Raw genomic sequence first — 21,012 nt, 5'->3', positions numbered from 1 at the left:
AAAATAGTGTTTCCAGATTTTCAGTAGCAAAATTGTGATGGAAAAATAAGAGTCTTTATTAATAGAGGAGATTACCGGGCAGTCGGGTTGATGTTCAAGAATATTTGTGTAAATGAGTGTGAAGGTATCCAGGCTCTCTGCTGAAGCAAGTTCTCTTAAATCACTCAGTATCCTAACTCTGTTTTCAACTTTCTGAAATCCAAGTCAGGAAATTAGCACAAAGAAGCATTACAAGAAACTGAGAGATATATCTAACCAAGAATAAAACAGTTATTAACTTCATGAAACAAATTTACTTCAACATAAGAGCAAATATCTTTCTTTTTTTTTTTTTTTGCAGGGGTGGGGATGGAATTGTCCAAAACATAAACAGCACTTACAGAAACACTTATATATTCCCTAAAAAAGTCCATGAGAACCTCTTCGTCTAGCCTCATCCGTTCTATGGTTTCTTCCTTGATGGAATTTCTCTACAGGCATAAGCATCATTAAGATGATCATGCTATAGAAATAAAAATAACAATACAAATTACAGGAGTATACAGCATCAACTTTAATGTGAAATAAAAACCTGTGTTAGAAGATGATCAACATAAACAATGACAGTTTCCTCCAGGCAAGCTTCAACAAATCTCCTAAATGATCTTTCTTCAATGTACCTTAAATACAGAATTAACAACCCAATAATACGTGTTCCAACCGACATACAATACTAACAGAAACATCATCATTCCAAAGTGGTAATAAAGAATCTTTTTATTCTGCAACAACAAATTTTGTTCTAAATAAGCCAGAGTCTCAAAATTGGTGATAATCTAACAAGTCTAAGTCAAACTAATGAATGGATTAGGGGTAAACTAAAACAAATGATGAGATTGAAGGAAGAATTAGGCACATGCACGTAAATTAACAACACATACCAGAAGTTATACCTGACATGTTCAAGGAACAGATCATTGCTGAAGAATCTCATAAATTCTAATCAAAATATTTGTCGATATTAAACTGAAGAACACCATGCACCAACCATGAGGAGCTTTCCTCTAGTGAAATGTGAAACACCCCTCTTTATTTCATAATCCAGACAGGAAAACAAGGAAACAAGCAACAGGAATACAAGAGGAGGGTATCAGGGCAGTTGGGAAGGGGAAGGGGGGAGGGGGGAATTAACATTTGCCCCAGCCAAAAGGCAATTCCGGAAATGAGAGTAACGAAAAAGCAATGATGACCTGAAAACAACAGTTTTCCATGGCAACTGAAAGGAATTAGGGTTTTAACAATGCCAGTGAAGAGAGTGAAAATAAGACTGAAGCGAAATTGACAATGAATAGGGTTGGCACTGAGATCCATTGAAGAAGAAGATAGACAAAACAAGGTGAAGAATCACTCCGAGAAAATCAGGGAGGGATTCTGATAGAGAATCTAGGCCACAATATTTGATGCTCTAATACACATTGCGTTGATATACACAGATTAGGTGGATGACATCAACTAAATAGGAGGTTTCCATAGTAAAACAACCTTCAGAAATAAGAGTCTATTAAAAAGGATAAACAGTATGGTTTATTGCGTGGATAACGACAGACAAGTTGGGAAGAGAGGGAAACAAGAAATATCATAAGATCAACATGGTACAACACCGACAATCATAATATATATAATGGTAGAAGCCTTTTAAGTGTATAGTTTATAATTGTGACAAGTGGTATATTTAAAATTGAATTGGGGCTTCTCTAGATTTCCTTTCTCAAGGTTTCTGCTATTAATATATATATATATAGCAGAAACCTTGAGAAAGGAAATCTAGGGTGCCTAAATCTAGTGCACTAAAAATAATAATATTACATCTCCAATAACCAAAATTTAACATTTTAAATAATTTTAGGGTGGCTAAACTTGTTAAATAGGCCAAAACGTTCCAACAGTTTCATATTTGGGTGCATATATACGTTCAATAGCTGTGCAAAAATTTCACAACAATGGTTAATAAAAAGTAGGTTGAAAAAGAATTAAAATTTAATATATAGAATGGTTTTAGGGTGGCTAAATCTGTGACAATTAACATTTTAAGACTGTATTTGTTGTTTAAAGTTAGTTTAATTTGATCCACCTCACTCCTGCTGTCATTCTACATGTCATTCTACATTTCATACCCTTTTCGGTACTCATCATACTAAATTTTGGAATTCATCATATCAAACAATGAGATCAGCCATTAAACATAGCTTCATGCTTTGTCCTTGTTGTTGACCAAGAAACAAGGTATATTCGTATAAAGTAGGAAATCCAATCATCTTATTAAATCCTCAAGTTGGTCCCCAACCAGCTGAAAGAGTTGCTAGTCATTCTCATCTTGAAACAAAGTGACGGTCAAGATTAAAACTGTAGCAAAAAAGTCATCAATGTACAATGCCAGCCTGATACACGCATAAGCTAGTATCAAGGATACTAGATGGTTGTAACATAGAATAAAGGGGACATAGTAAAGGCTGTAAATCCTGTCCATGTCAATAAACTACTTTTGAGTTGAAAACAATATAGGAACACCATTATTGTTTTAGATTGTATCTTCGACTTGGGCGTTGAACCAACAATATCCACTATACTGAAATATTAGGACATTGAAAATATAAGGTTTCCGAGGTCAGAAAAGAAGATAACTCACATCTTCACATCTGTGAAATAATCACTAAATGTTGCAACCAGGTACTCAGTAACCTGTCCTTCGCACCACTCTGGAATATGCAAAAGGAGAAAACCCAACTCAGATGCAAAAAGAGGTGTTTGAAGAAATACTAAGAAGACTTATTGTCATTTCCAACTAAAAGAATTTCATCATTAACAGGTGCAGAAAGTTGTAGCAGAATAGCAATGATTGCATGATTCCAAATCCCTAATTGATTAGACTCGGAAGCAAAATGTATCAAGTTGTTCCACGGGGCCACAGCCTCATGAATTGCCAAGTTATTGAAAGGTTAAACATGAATTTCTAAATGGCTTTTAGTTTAATTTTGGATGCTTCCTGTGGTTCTGCATGATACTATGAGAACCCCACATATCACTCAAAATACATGCATCCACTGATCCACACATGGGCTGGTTAACTCATACAAAATGACTTCTCTATTTCAAATCTGTTACATTTTTCGTATTGACAAATTCAGTGTCAAAACATATTTGGTGGTAACTTTTAAGTTTAGGGTTAATTCGGTGCAAAAGTTGATCAAAGACATGATAATTCAATTTTGTGTATGTTGTCCAACATAGACCTAGTCAGATAAAAACAACCATGTCTTTTGATTCCAACATCAAATGAAGGCAAACTTAGTGGCATTGGAAAGCTAATTCAAAATGCTACAACTTTTTATTTCACGAAGCTGGACAGAATAGCTTGTTCGCTGGGTATCCGGACAAGATGAAGATCACAATTTGGTAGAATCACTCATTTGTTGGCTTGTTTGCACCAGGTCCAGATGCCGCCTGCGAAAAAGTTGTAAAACCCTAACCAACTTAGTCTAAAAAGAATGCTATAGGTTTTGGAGCCATTGCGGTGCGAGGCGAACGTGTTGTTTACCGAGATTACGAGAGTGGGTCTTCAAAGTTACAAAGGTTTAGTAACTAGAAGAATCTGTAGCACAAGTCTTCTACAATTGATGGCTTTTGGGTTGGCTGACACCAAAGTGGTTTTACTATTTGTAGGTTTTCATTACGTAATCAAAATCTCTGTGTTGATTTGTTTTATGCTTGCTTTGATTTTGGTTTTCATATTTTAGGTGTTTTGACTTTAAAGTTAATAACTTTATTAATCTTGATTGTTAAGATTAAGATATTCACTGTTTGTTACAACTTGGGGTCTAAATCCAAAATTTCAATTGGTATCAAAGCCTTGGTTCACTGTTGATTGGATTAATTTTCTTAGTGTGATCCTTGATCCCTTTATCACATCTCAATCTCAATCAGTTCCCCTTATTTTGATGGCAATAATTATACCCACTGAAAGATTCGCATGAGAGTGTTCCTGCAATCCTTGGATAAACACGCATGGATCTCTATTGAGAGGGGTACTACTAATATTGACACATGGTCTAAGGATGAATTGACCGAATGCAACTAGAACAGTAAAGGGGTACATGCCATCTTTATGGTTGTTTCACTAGATGAGTTCAAGAGAATTTCAACGTGTGAAATTGCCAAAAAGGCATGAGATATTCTAGAAGTCACCCATGGAAGGGAAAAAAAAAAGGTTAAAATATTCAAAACTTCATATGTCAACTTCTAGATTTGAAGAGATTAGAATGAAGGATGATGAAACTTTTGATGAATTCTATGCTTGTATCAATGATATTGTAAATAATTCTTTTAACCTAGGAGAGAAAATTCTTGACAATAGGATTGTTAGAAAAATTATGAGGTCTTTACCTGAGAGATTTAGACCTAAGGTCACTGCTAATGAGGTAAGCAAAGACCTTGATACCATAAAAGTTGAAGAAGTTGGTTTTTTGCAGAACTATGAACTCACCTTGCCTCGACCCAAGAAAAATAACTTGGCTTCAAAAATTGTGAGGGAAGAGGCCAATAACTCCACTGATGATGAGGACTTGACATTACTTGCCACGAGATTCAAAAAGTTTCTCAAACTTAGGAAAGGTGACTTTAGCAGATCCCCTCAATCTGGTGAGACATTCAAGAATGAAGCTGAGGGTAGTTCTCATGACGAGAAAAAGTTCAAGGGTAAGAAAGAGGAGAATACTCAACCTACATCTGGTGAAAAATTGAAGAATGACATTGAGAGTTCTCATGAAAAGAAAAAGTTCAAGGGTAAAAAAGAGAAGAATACTCCAGGCATCAAGTGCCAATGGTGTTTAGGATTTGGACATATTACGGCCGATTGTCCCAACTATAAAAGGTCCAAAGGCAAAGCCATGAATGTCACTTTAAGAGAGAGTCATCTGATGACACAAATCAGCCCAATGACAAGGGCAGTTTCATGGCATTCACCGCTTCTTTGAAGAGTGATGATGGGTCTAGTGTGGATTATACACATGACCAAGGTGAATCATGTGGATGATACACTCAAATCCCTATCAAAACTCCACACTTAAGCGTGCTTATGCAAGAGTAGTACTAGGATGGATGACCTCCTGAGAAGTTTGGTTCGAGGGAGCCAAAAGCGGATAGTATTGTGTTATTGGAGTGGGCGTCAAATGATTGCTCGCACCACCCTTGATCCACCATCGAGGGTGGCCATGACCACCCTTGAGCTATCGGGGGTGGCCGCAACCACCCCTAGTGCTTCTGTTGAGGTAGTAGGCCCCCCATGGGGGACGATTACTTCTTTTTTTTTGTGCCCAAAACCAAATTTTTTTTAAAAAAAAAAAATGCGTATTTTTCAGAAAAACACTTTAGGGCTATTCCATTTATGGGGGAATAGCTATTCCTTACCTTTTTGAGAGGAATAACTATTCCTCATTTTAGGGGAGGAATGGTGGCACAACCAAATAATGGAATAGCTATTCTATTTCCAGGTCTATTCTTGCATACCAAACATGCCTTAGTAAAAATTACTTCACCTTTCTGATAAAGCTTAACAGAACTCCCACACCCCAAGATCGTCAAATATGGTAAGATAAGAACCACAAGTGAAAGATAAGAAATGGTTGAAATCCCTTACCTTTCTGATATAGTTTGACGAGTAACTCCTGCACTCCTGGATCTTCAAATATTACACGAACAGTTTGATGCACAGATTCCTATAATCAATGTGGAATTTAAAGATAAGTTTCAACAAACTATTTCAAACACATTATACACATCATGATTTATCATGCATACTAATACACTAAGAACAGCAGATTTTTGGTGCATGAAGAACTAGACAGAAATTCAAGATTGAACTGATTTGAATGAATCTGGTAAAAGATTCTCTACAAAACAATTATGTTTTATCTTTCAAATGCAACAAATTCATGCACACAGTTTCTCGTTTTCAATTCAATCAATTGATCCATAGCTGCCAATATATCTTATAATGGATTATTCTGAAGCATACCAAAATTCATTCTCTGATTCATATTTTAACATAAGAATACAAATAAATAAATAACTAAATAGTCATAGCATCCAGACTCTGTTTTACACAAAAAAAAAAAATGTAAGCTGGCCGGCTGGTAGGGTCTATTGCCACCTTTGAACCAACTCAACTCAACTACACTTTAATCCCAATTAAATAAAAGTAAACTTTATGAATCATTTTTCAACTAATCAGGTGTGGCCATATGCATTATTTTCCGTATTTTATCTTATCTAGAATCATACTCTCTGTCATCCCCTATTTATCATATTCTTCTTCACTACTAATATTCTTTTGGCCGTCCTCTACCACCTTCCACTTTGAACTAAATCAATCTTTTTCAATGGTGCATTAATCAATCCCCATTGCACATGGCCAAATCATCTTAAATGAATCTCCATCTTTTTCTCCATAAGAGTCGCCTTTAACTTTTCAACAAGCAACTTTCGCCCTTATCTTTCCCACCTCTTCATACGAACCTAAGATTCATAACTCAATAAAATTACTAAGTTCTCCCTAATTCCTTGCATGACTGCCATTAAAGGCTAAATAAATAGAGCTATATTATCCACTTGCTTGGTTGCAACACCAAAGTTATGGTTCTATAGTTGTAAAGCAATAAGAAAAGGAACATGCACAGTGAAGAAAACAAAAAGAAAGCTCTCATGTTTGCTCTTCCCACCCAGGTTAGATACAACCGAACCATTAAGCAAGTGCATCCTAACTTCACAGAAAGGCAGGACTACCTAGACCAAAGCATTTGTTTCTGATAAAATTGTTATCATGTATTTAGATCTATCATAGGTTAGATCTGAGGAACAGTACACAAAAGTTGGCAATGCTTTTGCACAAACCTGATTACATCTGAATGCTGAAAAGTGTTGCAGATAATCAAGGAGCAACACAATTCTAACCTTTTCTGAGCCACCAAAACTACAAAAATCAAACTCATCTACATAGACAATCATATGGTTTGAGAGAGGGTAAAATCGTAAAATTATGGGGAAAATGGAGGAAGAGCCCTATCTGCCCAGTTTTGGGTGTATTGATTTTGGTGGCTCAAAGAGGTTTTGCTTCCCACTCCCTCCTCCAATCTCTCCCTCATTCTGTCCTACCAACCGAAGGATTTCTTTTTTTGATAGGTAATCAAAGAAATAGCATTAAAAAAAGCGTCAAGAGCCCATCAACATACAGGAAGTATACAACAAGGACACCAAAACAGAAAGAAAAACATAAAACAAGGGAAAAACAACAAAAACCCAAAAACAGAAGAACCCCTAAACCGCATCACAGAAACCCAATGCCCACAACAAAACCTGGGCTACATTACAAAACAACAAGGGCCCTCTTGCCTTTAACTCGGCTAGAGCCAACTCCCCTAACATCAAAATTGATCGAGCATTCTAAATTCTTACGCTCTCTTTTCCCTCTTTGCTTAGAAGCAAAGACAGAGACCTTTTGCACCTCATCAACTAGAACCAAGAAATTCAAAGAATCCTTCTCGTCCCCTGCAAGAGACCCCCATCGTGTGATAACACGACCTTGCAACTTGCACTACCCTGGGGTAACCAACAACCCCTCCCTCAAGATCATCCCCCTCCGAATATTCACCCACCTCGTAGGCACGAGAAGACTGTTGATCCTCCAAGACAACGGCCTAGGTGGCAACAACAAAAAACCCAAGCAACTTATCACCCATAAACCCATCAGCCAACAGAAATAAAAGACCAGACCCAACGCCACGAAAGGGCTGGGCAACCAAGGGTCTCTGGATCACACCAGAAGTGCTCGGGAGAAGGAAACCTCGCCGAAGAAAACTAGCTGGAGTAAACTTTCTAACCACTCCCCCCAACGTGGATTGGACTACAGTCTTGACCAACGGCTGAGAAGGAGCACCCAAAGACGACGCCGGCAGGACACTGAACGCCGCCACAACCTCTGGAGGGCAACCAAGGGTCTCTGGACCACACCAATAAATAGGATTACATAAAGGATCAGCTTCATGTCCTTATCAACTTGCCTAAGTAGTGGATGAGCTTATTAAACACATTTAAGATGGGTCTCTTGGGCAACCAAGAAACTACATATAAAAGATATGAGTGCACTAGAGATGATTTTGCGATGGATGTGTGACAACATTAGGATAGAGTATAAGACATGAAGTTATTCGGGAAAAGGTGTAAGTGGCACCAAACAAGGATAAAATGAGGTGTAATTTTAGATGCTTTGGACATATGCAACAGAGACCCACAACGGAGAGTCAGTCGATCACCTTCTTCTCCACTGTGAGCTCGCAAGTGCTCTTTGGCACATGATTTTTCAGCGATTTGGGTTGCATTGGGTCATGCCGTGCAGGGTGAGGGCTTTGTTTGCTAGCTGGTGGTCGGGAGGACGTTCTCGAAGCGCGGTTGTGTGGAAGATGATCCCTCTGTGTCTTATGTGGTGTATTTGGAATGAAAGAAATGCTAGATGTTTTGATAATTCCACTAGGACCATAGAGGAATTGACTCATTTCTTCTTATTTACTCTTTACTCTTGGACGGCCGCTTGGCTAGCTCCTTTAGTGATTAGCTTCTCTGATTTTCTTTTTCATTTCTCCCCCTCCTAGGCGCTCTCTGTTTATACTTCCCGTGTATATGGGTTGCGCCCCTCTGCGCTCTTTTATATATCATCATTACTTATCAAAAAAAAAAACGTCTGTGCAAAGAATTATTTAGATTAATATGGAAGGAGTTAAAAAGAAGAAAACTTAAGCAAAAAATGACATCAATAGAAGGTATAGTACAAACATTGTTTTCAGAAAGGTAAATAGGGGCATGGTTCTACATAAGACTGAGTGATGTTAAAAAATCCATGTAAATGATCCCAGTTAATTGGATTAAGGCTTAGTTAAGCTAATTGTAAAAAGCAATTAAATTCTCCAAAAAATCCAGAAGATCATGAAGCAGTGAGATAAATTTTATAAACATATTGATAACTTTCAGTGTTTTGATGAAGCCTAGGCTACTCTCCTGGTTCATGGGGTTGTGTTGTGGTTGTTTTTGTGGGTGTTTTTGTTTATGTGGGACTTTTGGGTGGTTATTGTTTCATCTTTTTGGGCTTTTACTGGTCTCTTTGGCTGGGTTTTTTGTTCTTCTTGATTCTTCTTTCTAAGTGTTCATTTTGTATACTTCCTATGTACTTAGGAGTGCCTTACGCTTTTAATGATATTTCTCGTTACTTATCTCAAAAAAAAAAAAAAAAATTCCAAACTTTTCAGCAAGTCACCAAGTTCAACTGTACAATGCAGAAGTTTTAATTAAATGCTAAAGCACGTAACTGGATCATGCCGTGAAAGAATAGTGCAGATACAGTACGTAGTTCATGATCCATGTAAAATTTGAGGAAAATACAAAAAACATAACATGAAAACCTTCAAAGTTGATCATACCTTTGCAACCTCTAGGAAACCCTTGCAAGTGTCTTCAAAATTAACCTATAAATGAAATAGGAAAACCAATTTTAACAATGGAAAATGCCAACCACATATATTTGATATTTGTAACATATAAACTTCAAGCCAATGCAAAAAGATAAGAAAGCAAAACAAGATGGTTGAAGGGGCTGATGATGATGCCTACAACAGGAGCAAGAGTCGAAATGCAAAACTAACATCAAGATAGAAGCTAAAACATAATCCACACAATAACTCAAAAGGTATAATATTCAAAGAGGATTTAGGTGTGTTTGTTAAACCCTTTTCCTCTAGACATTGTAGCTGATGTGGATTGATGTGGAAAAAAGTAAGAATGTTTAGCATAAAAAAGTAAAAAAGTGTGTTATGGAAAAGTGAAAAAAGTTTGTTTTGCAGTAATTTTTTTATTTAAATAGTAGTAAAAAGTAATGTTTTGATGTTGATTTTTTTAAAAAAAGAAAGTGAATAGTGTTGAGGGAAGGGGAAGGGGTTTAAGAAACAGTGCCTTAGTTCCCAATAAATCTGAGTGGGACAGACTTAAAGAATCTATCTAAGTGGGCTTCGTGGTGGGCTTTACGATAGGAATAGTTATAGTTTAAAGGTTCATTATGGGAAGGCAAAGCTTTACGGTTTTGTATATAAATTCTGGTTTAGCATTGTAGATTTTCGTACTCTCTTTTCTCGTTTCTGATTTGTTGGGGTTTTTCTCTTGTATACTTCCTGTGTACTTGGGTTGCGCCCCTTGTGTTTTTTATGATCTTGTTATTACTCATTGAAGAAAAAAGTGAATAAATTATGGCTTGAAGAGATAGTAAATAAAGGTTATAGGGGCTATTCTTTGAGAAAGGTGATTACAGAATTTACTGACAGCAGCTGTTTGAAGGGTATTGGGATGTATTTGAAGGCTTCACTAATGGCTAGAGATTCAGGGAAACCCAAGGGCTTTAGAGTTCCAAAATATATACGATTTGGGGTTGTAAAGAAAGAAGAAAAAAGAGGAGGCTTTGTGGATACACCTCGGCTGGTGGTGTAGTTATGATTTCCAAGGATCACCTAGTTTTGTCTTATCTACGAAGACGAAAGCCGTGAACAATGACTTAAGATTTGGGGATGTAAAGAAAGAAGAAAAAAAGAGGAGGTTTTGTGGATACACCCGAGAGAGAGATAAAATGTTGTGGTTCCCAGTTCGTAACCACAGTTTTGAAGTAAAGAGCTATTACTATATTTTACAGTTTGGAGAGTCATCCCTTTTTCCTTGGAAGAGCATTTGGAAGGTAAAAGCTCCACCTCATATTGCTTTCTTCACTTGGACGACAACTTTGGGTAAAATTCTTACGATTGATAACCTCCAGAGACAGGGGTCTTACCATTGTCATTGGTGATGTCTTTGCAAGATGAGCGAGGACACTGTAAACCACCTTCTCATTTATTGTGAGTTTACTAGCGAGATATGACACCTGGTTCTTATCTTATTTGGAGTCTCATGGGTCATGCCTAGAAATGTTCTAGAGCTACTTCAATGTTGGTAGACATAACGGCAGTCAATCCAAACAGATCATATGGAAAGCCATCCCTTCTTTACTTATGTGGAGCATTTGGAGAGAAAGAAATAGTCGTCTTTTCGAAGACAGCGAGTCTAATGTGCTACAACTAAAATCTCCCATCTTGAATTCCCTTTCAGATTGGGTTGTTTCTTTTGTTCCCAATTTTTCTTCTCCTTGTAAATCTTGTTAACTTTTAGATTTTCAACCCCATTAAGATGGTTGCTTCTCTTCTATACTTTTCTTTTTCATCAATAAATTATTATTCATCAAATAAAATTATATGAGTTTCTCTTCAGGAATTCAATGAGCCTTGCATGTTTTAGTCTTTGAATTACTCATTCCTCACCTGGTGACAAAGAAGACGGGGGCAAGAATATCAGAGATTTTTGCCCGATTAGCTTGGTGAGGACTGGTGCCAACAGTACACACACACACACACACATACCAACAAAAAAAAAAGAAAAAAAAGAAAAGAAAAAGAAAAGTAGCAACAACAACAAATAAGGTGGAGGTCTTAGGTCCAACCTGTTAGGGGGAAGGGTTAGGGGAGTGGGAGGGCTACTTTCCATTTTGGCTTATTATCACAATTTTGTTTTAAAAATGAAATAAAAAAGAAAGGAAGGCGATGATGATGAAGAGGAAGAACAAAGAAGTCAGATTGATAATAATACAACCTGCTCAGCATAGTTTTGTGGAAGAGCTTCCGTGGTGCTATTACTTAGCTCCATAGCAAGATCATAGCAGCGTAGATTGTTGTTAACCTGTATACAAAGACAATAGCAGATATTATTATTTGTCTGTACACAATGTCGATAGCAGAAATGTATAACAATTTAGGACATGTTTATGTAAAGTGTTTGGAAAGTTTTTCTTGTCCTCTTTTTCAAATTCTGAAACAAAATTTTCAGAAAATTGGTACCAAATGAAACACTTTTCAAAAACCAAAATACAAAACACTTATTAGAAAACTTCCCACACCTTCCTATAGGAATATTTTGAGAAAATACATACTTTCAAGTGTAAAGGTTGACTTGTTACTTACAAAAAAATAATAATAAAAGAAACTACAAAAAAAAAAATGAGGTAGCCACACAGACCCCTAACAGAGAAAAGCGGGTGGTTGTGTGGCCTCCCTCAACAAGATAGAGGCTGCAGCCACCCCCAATAGAAGAGAAGGGGGGTCGCACAGCCACTCCAACAACCCAAAAGGACAGAGGTTGCCGCACAACCATCCCAATAGGACAAAACTGGTAGGGGTGGCAGCATGGCCACCCCAATAGGACATTAGTGGTTGGGGTGGCCATTGATCACCCCCAGTTTTTTCGCTTAAAAAAAACACTTCTCAAATTTTTGCTTTTGAAAAACACTAAAAAGTTTACCAAACAATTTCCTTCTATGGACCCCACGAACAACACTTTTCAAATGTGACCCACACTAAAAACATTTCTCAATTTCCACCACTTCGAAAACTCTTTTCAATACACAATACAAAAACACACTTAATTTACAGCAAGCACCACAGAACGTTTCTACATGATCAAATGATTCACAAACCATTGCACACAAAGGTTCCAGACCAATTTCAGAAGCAGGTTCTTCAAGTCTCTGCCTCTCAGCAGCTTGAAAATCAATCATCACCTGAAGCAAGACAATATGTGAGGTCCAAGTATCAGGAGAAAACCCCAATAGAGAAAAAATCACACATCAATGCCTCAAATTATTTACTATGATTTCTGGAGATAATGATTGAATAATGATTTCTTTTATCAACTCCCTGCATTCATGTTTATGTTTAACTATTTCATTGTCTGCATTTGGGCGTCATTTGTCGTGGAAGATTATTGTTCAATCTGCATTTTAGTGGTGTCAACTGCTGTGGAAGGGAAGTGTTCTGTTGCAAGAGTTCTCGACTAGACTCCTATTTGAAGACCAATACTATATCTTACCATGGAGTCCTGGATCAATACACTTACTCTCAATCAGTAGCTGGAAACAGGATGGAGACTGCGTAATTATATTTATCATTTCTTTTGTAATCTTTCTAGTTTATCATTATCATCAATAAGCAGGTAGAAATTATAAATGATGTATTCCAGCCCTAGAAGCATTATTCATGCATTATCATCAAGATTAGTAATCCTTGTGAGATGAGACTTCTCCTTAACCAATGGTGAGACCATTGACTGTGTGTGTGTGTTGTGAATTCTGTGAATTGCTTAATCTGCGTAGGCACTGGACCAAAGGGGGTGTGGTCTCTCGCCATCTCTTCTCTTGGTTGCCTTTGGCCTCCAAAGGGGGTGTGTTTTGTCCAAGCATGCAATGGCTGCAACCTACTTCTGGCTCTTACAACCATGAACATGCAGAAAATTGAACACAAAAATTGTTCCATGCAAGATTTGTATTTCTTAAATTTTGTGAAAGATCTCTAAATTTGTTTTTGACTTTGGGAGTTAGAATACAATTCTTGAAGTACTTAAAGTATGTCAAGTATGTCAAATGAAAGTTTAGCTTAACGTACCTGAATGATTGCCAAAGCAATTCGGTATAGCATGACATCAGTGCTATTATCCCGAACAATTTGCACCTGCTCTCCTAGGATCCTGAATAAATCAACAGCAGCTGGTGTATACAGCTTTCCATCTTCTGTTTTCTTTGGTGGCTGTACCTTATCAGCTTCCAAGATATTCAAGTACCATTTCTAGAAAATAGAACCAGTATAAATGCAATAAATGAGAGAAGTGAAGTGCCTCACCAAGAGAGAAATATAGAAAGAGGTGATTTAAACAAGGGTTAAATACTTTTTTTTTTTTTTGATAAATCAGTTAAATACTTTATTAGTACCAAAAATCTGCAAACGCAGGTACTAATAGAGTATTTAACCCTTTAAATAATCTTATTATTTACCAAATATGAGCACAACAGATTGACAAGGTAGGCATATATATACCCTTGTCGTAGCTTGCATTCTCTCTACATATGAATTCATGAGGGGATCCATGGCACCACTTTCAGAACAAACTTGAGCCAAAGACTCGTCAACCCCAAGCCCAATCAGATTATCTTGGTATTCAACCACCCAACCAGTGACCTAGTTGCGAGAAATAACAAAGAGAAATAGAAAGTTGGAAATAAGAAACTCTTATGGTAATATGAAGTATATTATATACCCAAAAAAGTCATAAATGAAATATGCTTCAGTAAGTAACAAGAAACATATGAAGAATGCACATCTCAGGACAGAAGTATTCCCTGATGCAGATTGGGCAGGATCCCTTTCAGACTAAAAATCTACTACTGAGTATTATACACTCTTGGGAGGTTAGCCTTGTTACTTGGAAGAGCAAGAAACATACAGCGGTTGCTCCATTTAGTGCAAAGGCAAAATATACAGCTATGGCTCATTTGGCTAGGGAATGAATGAGTCACTTCTACAAAAAGTATCACATCTGGATATGTAATCATTCTTGAGTAAAGCACTCCTCTAGTGAGGTAATCACTTGGGGATAGTGCAGTATGAATGACCTCTAGGGACCAATAATTACAGTTATCATCAATTCAACCAGCAGCATTATGAAAAAAATATGCTCATTCATCACTTGATACACAGTGGGAGCTAACAAATTCCACTTTTCTTGGCATAACTAACAATATTTGTTTGACGGTGACAAGTGTATTTTCCCAAACTAGATACCTTTAGAATTCAAAGAGTAAGTCTAGCTATAGTGATACATCTTGGTACCAGTCAACTTGCAAATGGTCAAGTTGTTCCATGTGCTATATAGTATGCATGGCCAGTTTACTTCTACAAAGCCTGTTTGCCAAAAAATAAGATGAGTTGCAAACAACTAATATGGATTGAAAAAATACCTTCAAAATCTCTATATTTGTTAGCTCATTCGCCCTGTCACTGAGCAGTCTAAGCATCTGAATAAACCTCTCAGTATACAGATTTACCATGAGGTGGAATATCTCATATCTGCAGCATGGAAGACTGAATCAGTACAAGCAAAACATTTACATGGAAGATAATCCTCAAAAAAATTAATTTCCCAAGTTTAACTGAAGTATGCAGATGTCACACAATCGATCACCCACATGAACACACACATACATGCACTATAGAATGACTGCTACCCAGAGCAACAATTTGGCTTTGCCTTTTGGGCCACACATGCAGCACCAGACTATACCTTATAATTACGAGAAGCCTATGGAACCAAATATAAATAAGCACCCCTGACAAAAAAAAATTAGATTTTCTTTTCAAATTACGAAACTGCAACCTACTACCATTTTGAACTCAGTAGTGTTGGATTTGTATCCTAGGTGCATGGCCACTAAGATGCATTTTCTTTTAAGGGAAAACAAACTGACAAGAGGGAACAAGCTGTAGGACCCCTCATTCTTATATTACTCCAGAAACTTTCAGACTGCAGCCTTTTTAAGTGTTCAAGGAAACAAACTGTAACGCTTTGCCGAAGGTGAATTTTTAGAAAATAACGCTGCTTGGATGTCCATTTGTACACTCTTCTGAATTTAATTCTTCTTAGATATGGAATTCAGATCAACAGCAATTTAGACGCTAAAAAAACAAAACCCCAGAAAGGTCTTTCTTAAGCCTTCCCTCTGTGTGAGAATCACATTTGGAGAGCTGAGTCATCAACTATCAGGTTAGCCAACAAAGCAGCCAATAGATTGGCATCTAAGTATTACTACCAAGAAACTTAGGAGAAGTTAGTGACATATGCCTAAGGAAGTAAGGATACAACAGATATAAAATCAAGGATTTTCAAGTAAAAAAACTAAAACATCCACAGTACATTTTAAAGGAGTAATGAAGGTGAAAAGATAATATAGCAAAAAGTTAATCTTAATGACAACCCTTAAATCAAGAGACAGATAAATACATTAACTGAAAGCTTACTGGAAATCAAGAGGAGGCAGAAAAATAAAATAAAATAAAGGTAGATTTGACATAGTCCAAACCTTGGAGGAAAACAAGGAGCAACATAGTCATAAATATCTCCAAGCTCTTCACCAATCTGAATGTTGAAAAAGAAACTACCAATATTATGAATGAAATCTAAATCAGGTAGCATTAGAAATAACGATTTTGAATATTATGAGCATGAGAAAAGCAATGTCATGAAACTACATTGATCGTTCATTACATGTAAAATAACTCATTTGAGAGAGAGAGAGAGAGAGAGAGCGAGAGAGAGGCACAAGTACGGAAAAACGAAGCAACTCTTAATAAGAAAATATATGTTGGATTAGAAACAATATAGTAACACCTCACATCTTCAAGAAAACAAAAACTACAAGACTTATTCTCCAGAAATGGTTCTGTCTTGATAAACACATGTTAAGACAACTTTCTCTCTAAATACCAGAAAAAGTACTAGCAAGCACTAACTCAAATGCACTTCCACTTTCTATAAGCATATGATCAATCTCAACTTTTTGTTTATTAAGGGAAAAAAAGGAGACAAATGAGTATTGCATCTGCACCTAGAGTTCAAGCACAAATGTTTAAAAGATTGAAAAGATCAATTGTACTTACTGTTCGAGCTTCCTCTAATGCTGCTTTAAGGTCTTCGAAAACAAGCTGATGCACACATTATTGTTAGAATAAGACATAATTAACAAGAATATAATATATTTACCTTTCTTTTTTTTTTATGACAAGGAACCTCGACGAGGCAGGGCCCTTCGGACCCACTCCTGCAAAGTAAACCTCGGACCCGTGCACCGCACCCTAATATAATATATTTACCATTGTTGTACAAGAGAGTAAATAAAAAAGAATACCTCAGTAAGAAGTTTGTTAAACCGTCCTTCAACAGTCTTCCTTATTTGCTCATAGCATTTATCCTTATAGCCTTTTCCTTGAACCTTCAATTTCTGCTGAATTAGACTCCTTGAAGAAGCTGTTACATTAGTAGACTTCCTACAGGACACAAGAAAATAATGGAACTTTGATGCATAATGTGCACCTTAAGAACTAAGTTTTTGATATAGAATTAAAAAATGCTTCCATGATAGATATGTACATTATCAATATGATGACCAATAACTTGAAAAGGCAATCAAACTTCAAGGAGAAAGTTAAAACATAAAATTAGAAATCAATACAAAATAGTTACTTGGCAGTTCTACGAGGATTTGCAATTGATGCCATTGCACCACCTCCCTCAGCTTCAGCTGCTTCCTCAGCAAGTTGTTGATCAAGGATTTCTTGCATTTCAACAACCCTAGAAGGGAAAATACAGGACAGAAGTGGAAGATGATTATAAACTACAAGACTAGCACAAAAGTGAAGTGAACCAAAGGGGCCTCATAAAACAAAATCCATATATTGAAGCTCACAAAATCTCAAGTCAGGTTTGCGATTGTTATAGTTTGTATGAACGGTTTACACACAAAAGGCGGAGGCTATTATATTATTCAACTTATTCAACTTATCTTTAACCTAATACAAGCATCCTATTATATAGGATTAGGGAAATACCATAAAGACTAAACTACCCCCCAAACCCTAATGACTCAAACCTAATTCTTCTAACACTCCCCCTCAAGCTGGAACAGCTTGAAGCACACAATATATAAATAACAAAATAATTAAATAAAACTTTAATGCCGGTTGAAAACTCGTCAGAAACTTGAACAACGAAGATTTGATCGGATCTCGCCGCAAAACACCAAGGCCGGTTGGATACAACGATAAATAACAAGAGGTGATCAGGTCTCGCCGAAGAATCCAAGGCCGGTTGGATACATCAATCACTAACAACTTGGGATCGGTTCTCGCCACAAAACACCAAGGCCGGTCGGATACAACAATCACCAACAACCAACAACAAATTTTTCACATGATTAACCAACAAGTTTCACCGAAAACAGTTACTGGGAAAAAAAAAAAAAAACTTCATCGGAACTTCAAAATTGGCCAGAGACAGGCAGACCACACCGACAAAACCTAAAACAGAAGAAAAACACGAAAAAAACATAACAGAAACAATGACTGGAGGCTTGCCAGAGCTCGCCGGAACTTGCCAGAGAAGACAGAACACTCTGGCCACTTCAAAAACAGCAACTACAGAAGCAAACGGTGACCACAAATCAACATTTTAACAACACAAACATCAAACGGCCGGAACTTTTTTTCCAATGGCCGCAGCAACTTCGCCGGCCACCACAGAACACTCCGGCCACCACACCCAACAACAAGAACTCGCACCCCAGCAGCAACGACAATGATGGGTTTTTTTTTTTTCTTCACCAGAGGTGTTCCTCCGGTCACTGTAAAACCAAAAAAAAAACTTCTACCAAGGCACTGACCGTGTGCCTGTGGGCATTGTTGCCACCAGAACAACACTCAACAAAATAATATAGCGGAAAAACTACAACTACAAACAAAGTGCCAAGGATTTAAACCCTAAGGCTCTGATACCATATTATAGATTGTATGAACAGTTTACACACAAAAGGCGGAGGCTATTATATATTTTTTTTGATAAGTAATAAGAAGTTTTATTAAAAAAAGCTCAGAGGTGCGCAACTCTAGTATACAGGAAGTATACAAGAGAATGCCAAAACTACAGAAAAACAAAAAAAAGGAAGCCCAACAAACACCTTAAGACAAAAGCCCAACAAACACCCAAGCACCCCATGCCTATAACCCAAAAAAAACAGCCAAAAAGATCCCAAAGAAAAACCCAAACGTAAAACCACAAACAGCCCAGGCCTTCACGGCATTGGAGGAAAGGAAAACACCACTTTGGGCCCAAGAAACCCCTGTCGGGGACGGCCCTTCACCGGAGAGATCACCGGAGAAGCAGCAACCGCCTCAGGAGGAAAGGAAAAGAAAACTTTTGACACAGAGATCCCCCGCCGGAGAAATCACTAGAGAAGCATCAACCACCTCAGGAGGATTGGACCCAGAGGTCCCCCGCCGAAACCGGCCCTTCGCCGGAGAAGGCATACTGTCAGCAATCTCCACCAGTGCCATCTTTGTACAGTCATCCCCCCGACCCTCAATAGGACCCGAAACCAAGTCGACATCCCTAACTAAACCAAAAGCTTGAAAAACACCCAGGATACGAAACCAAGCCGGACCCGTGATTCAACCCGCTATACGACCCACAATCCCCATCAAGGACCGACCCGCGGACCAATCCTTGCCCCGAATAAGGATCCAATTCAACTTATTCAACTTATCATTAACCTAATACAAGCATCCTATTATATAGGATTAGGGAAATACCATAAAGACTAAACTACCCCCAAACCCTAATGACTCAAACCCTAACTCTTCTAACAGCGATGACAAGACATAATAATCTCTGATTTAACCAAAACTATGGCTTATCTAGCACGACAGGGAAAGGGTATCCATAACCAACCCTAGCAAATTTGTAAATCTTGTTAACTGTTTAGATTTCAGACACCTTTAGGGTGGTTTTATCTCGCGTATACTTTACGTGTAAGGGGCCTTTGCCTTTTCTTTAAATAAATTATTATTCATTGAAAAAAAACAAAAACCAACCCTAGCAAATTTGACTAATGCTTAGTTAAGTGTGCTTATATCCATAGCATATAATAGAATTTATAGTTGAGAGAATGAGCTTCAAATTAACTTCTCATGTCCAATTAGTTTATTAATGATCTTTTTAATTAATAACCGAGTCCAAGCAAGAAGACAACAGAATTTTGCACATTTTGGAAAAACCTATAAAAACGTAAGTTCTAATTTATTTACGGGGAAAACTTGCATGCACCCACACATACATACACAAGCATACATATATGTGCATGTGTATATAAGTATATATGTACATGTATGTGTATATGCATATATGCATATTTATACCAATCATTACTTCTATTTGATAGAAGTTTTAAATTGGTAACTCTATGTTTCTTTTTGTAGAATTAAATTACATGTATCAATACACACCCATCTTTTTAATGATGAGTTCATTTTGTATTTGCCCTTGTACTTTAGGCTTGTGAATAGTTGCAATAAAAAAAAATTAGAAAAAGAAGAATAGTTGCAACATTTGATGGACATCCCGAGTATCAACATAAATACATAGCTATCTATCATTATCATGGCAATTTTCCTCTAGAAGACATACTTTAACCTCATTCCCTCTATAGAAGTTTGCTCCCGAGTACCATAGATTCAATGCACATCCTCCAAGTATCAACATATATACATAGCAACTAAGGGTTATTGCAGCATTTTTCCTCTATGAATCATATTTTAACCTCATATCTCTCTGTCTTGAGTATCAAAGAATTTGAGCCACTTTTAGTTCTGCATTATGTTGTTCATTAATTATTCCAATCATTTCTTTCACAAGTACATTCACCTACTCCAACCAAATACAAATACACTTCCATGAGTTTTGGTAATGATGTTCATCAATTCCAATGTTTTACCCACTCCAGCTCCCCTAAATGGTCCTATGTCTAGAATAAATGCATTAAATACAGTTCCAACATTTTTTCATTGTTTTCTTACATCCATGCGTGTATTATTTCATGTCCACTCTGCATGTGCTGTTTTGATTGGATGAAACATAAGTAATACCAAACTTACCGCACGAAGCTAGTTTAAATAGAGAGAAGAGAAGAAAGAAAGAAAGTTCAAACAAAATCCAAAAATAACAAACTTAATAGTACAGCAAGAAGATGAAGACCAAGAAATTCATTACAGACATACCTTAAAGCACGAACCAAAGTTTGTGGGCTGAAAAAAAAAAATAACGATAAAATGACCATCAGAAGAATCATAAAGCAACCATAAATAATCCAAGTAATAATAGGGTGTGGTGCACGGGACCGGGGTTTACTCTGCAGGAGTGGGTCCAAAGGGCCCTGCCTTGGAGAGGTTCCCCGACATCAAAAATAAATAAATAAATAAATAATCCAAGTAA

General features: G+C 37.1%; 1 protein-coding gene across 3 annotated transcripts in view; it reads right to left on the bottom strand.

Moving 5' to 3' along the window:
* Positions 1 to 21,012, bottom strand: part of LOC132183575 (exocyst complex component SEC6) — a 31,277-nt gene that overhangs the window by 1,505 nt on the left and 8,760 nt on the right. For 2 of the 3 annotated variants that reach the window (XM_059596899.1, XM_059596900.1), the window contains exons 9-24: positions 20,799 to 20,825; positions 17,215 to 17,322; positions 16,880 to 17,018; positions 16,632 to 16,676; positions 16,055 to 16,110; positions 14,936 to 15,044; positions 14,016 to 14,156; positions 13,587 to 13,766; positions 12,623 to 12,706; positions 11,743 to 11,829; positions 9,501 to 9,545; positions 5,672 to 5,750; positions 2,666 to 2,735; positions 572 to 659; positions 381 to 470; positions 76 to 192 (exon numbers count right to left, since the gene is read on the bottom strand). In XM_059596899.1, coding sequence (XP_059452882.1) covers positions 76 to 192; positions 381 to 470; positions 572 to 659; positions 2,666 to 2,735; positions 5,672 to 5,750; positions 9,501 to 9,545; positions 11,743 to 11,829; positions 12,623 to 12,706; positions 13,587 to 13,766; positions 14,016 to 14,156; positions 14,936 to 15,044; positions 16,055 to 16,110; positions 16,632 to 16,676; positions 16,880 to 17,018; positions 17,215 to 17,322; positions 20,799 to 20,825 — 1,465 coding nt within the window. The remainder of the gene's footprint in view (positions 1 to 75; positions 193 to 380; positions 471 to 571; positions 660 to 2,665; positions 2,736 to 5,671; positions 5,751 to 9,500; positions 9,546 to 11,742; positions 11,830 to 12,622; positions 12,707 to 13,586; positions 13,767 to 14,015; positions 14,157 to 14,935; positions 15,045 to 16,054; positions 16,111 to 16,631; positions 16,677 to 16,879; positions 17,019 to 17,214; positions 17,323 to 20,798; positions 20,826 to 21,012) is intronic. The other variant, XM_059596901.1, reaches the window with a different exon arrangement.

The sequence above is a fragment of the Corylus avellana genome, chromosome ca6, assembly GCF_901000735.1.
Source record: "Corylus avellana chromosome ca6, CavTom2PMs-1.0".
Lineage (NCBI taxonomy): Eukaryota > Viridiplantae > Streptophyta > Magnoliopsida > Fagales > Betulaceae > Corylus > Corylus avellana.
The sequence above is the reverse complement of the archived record's forward strand: the minus strand, read 5'-3'. Positions and strand labels throughout refer to the sequence as shown.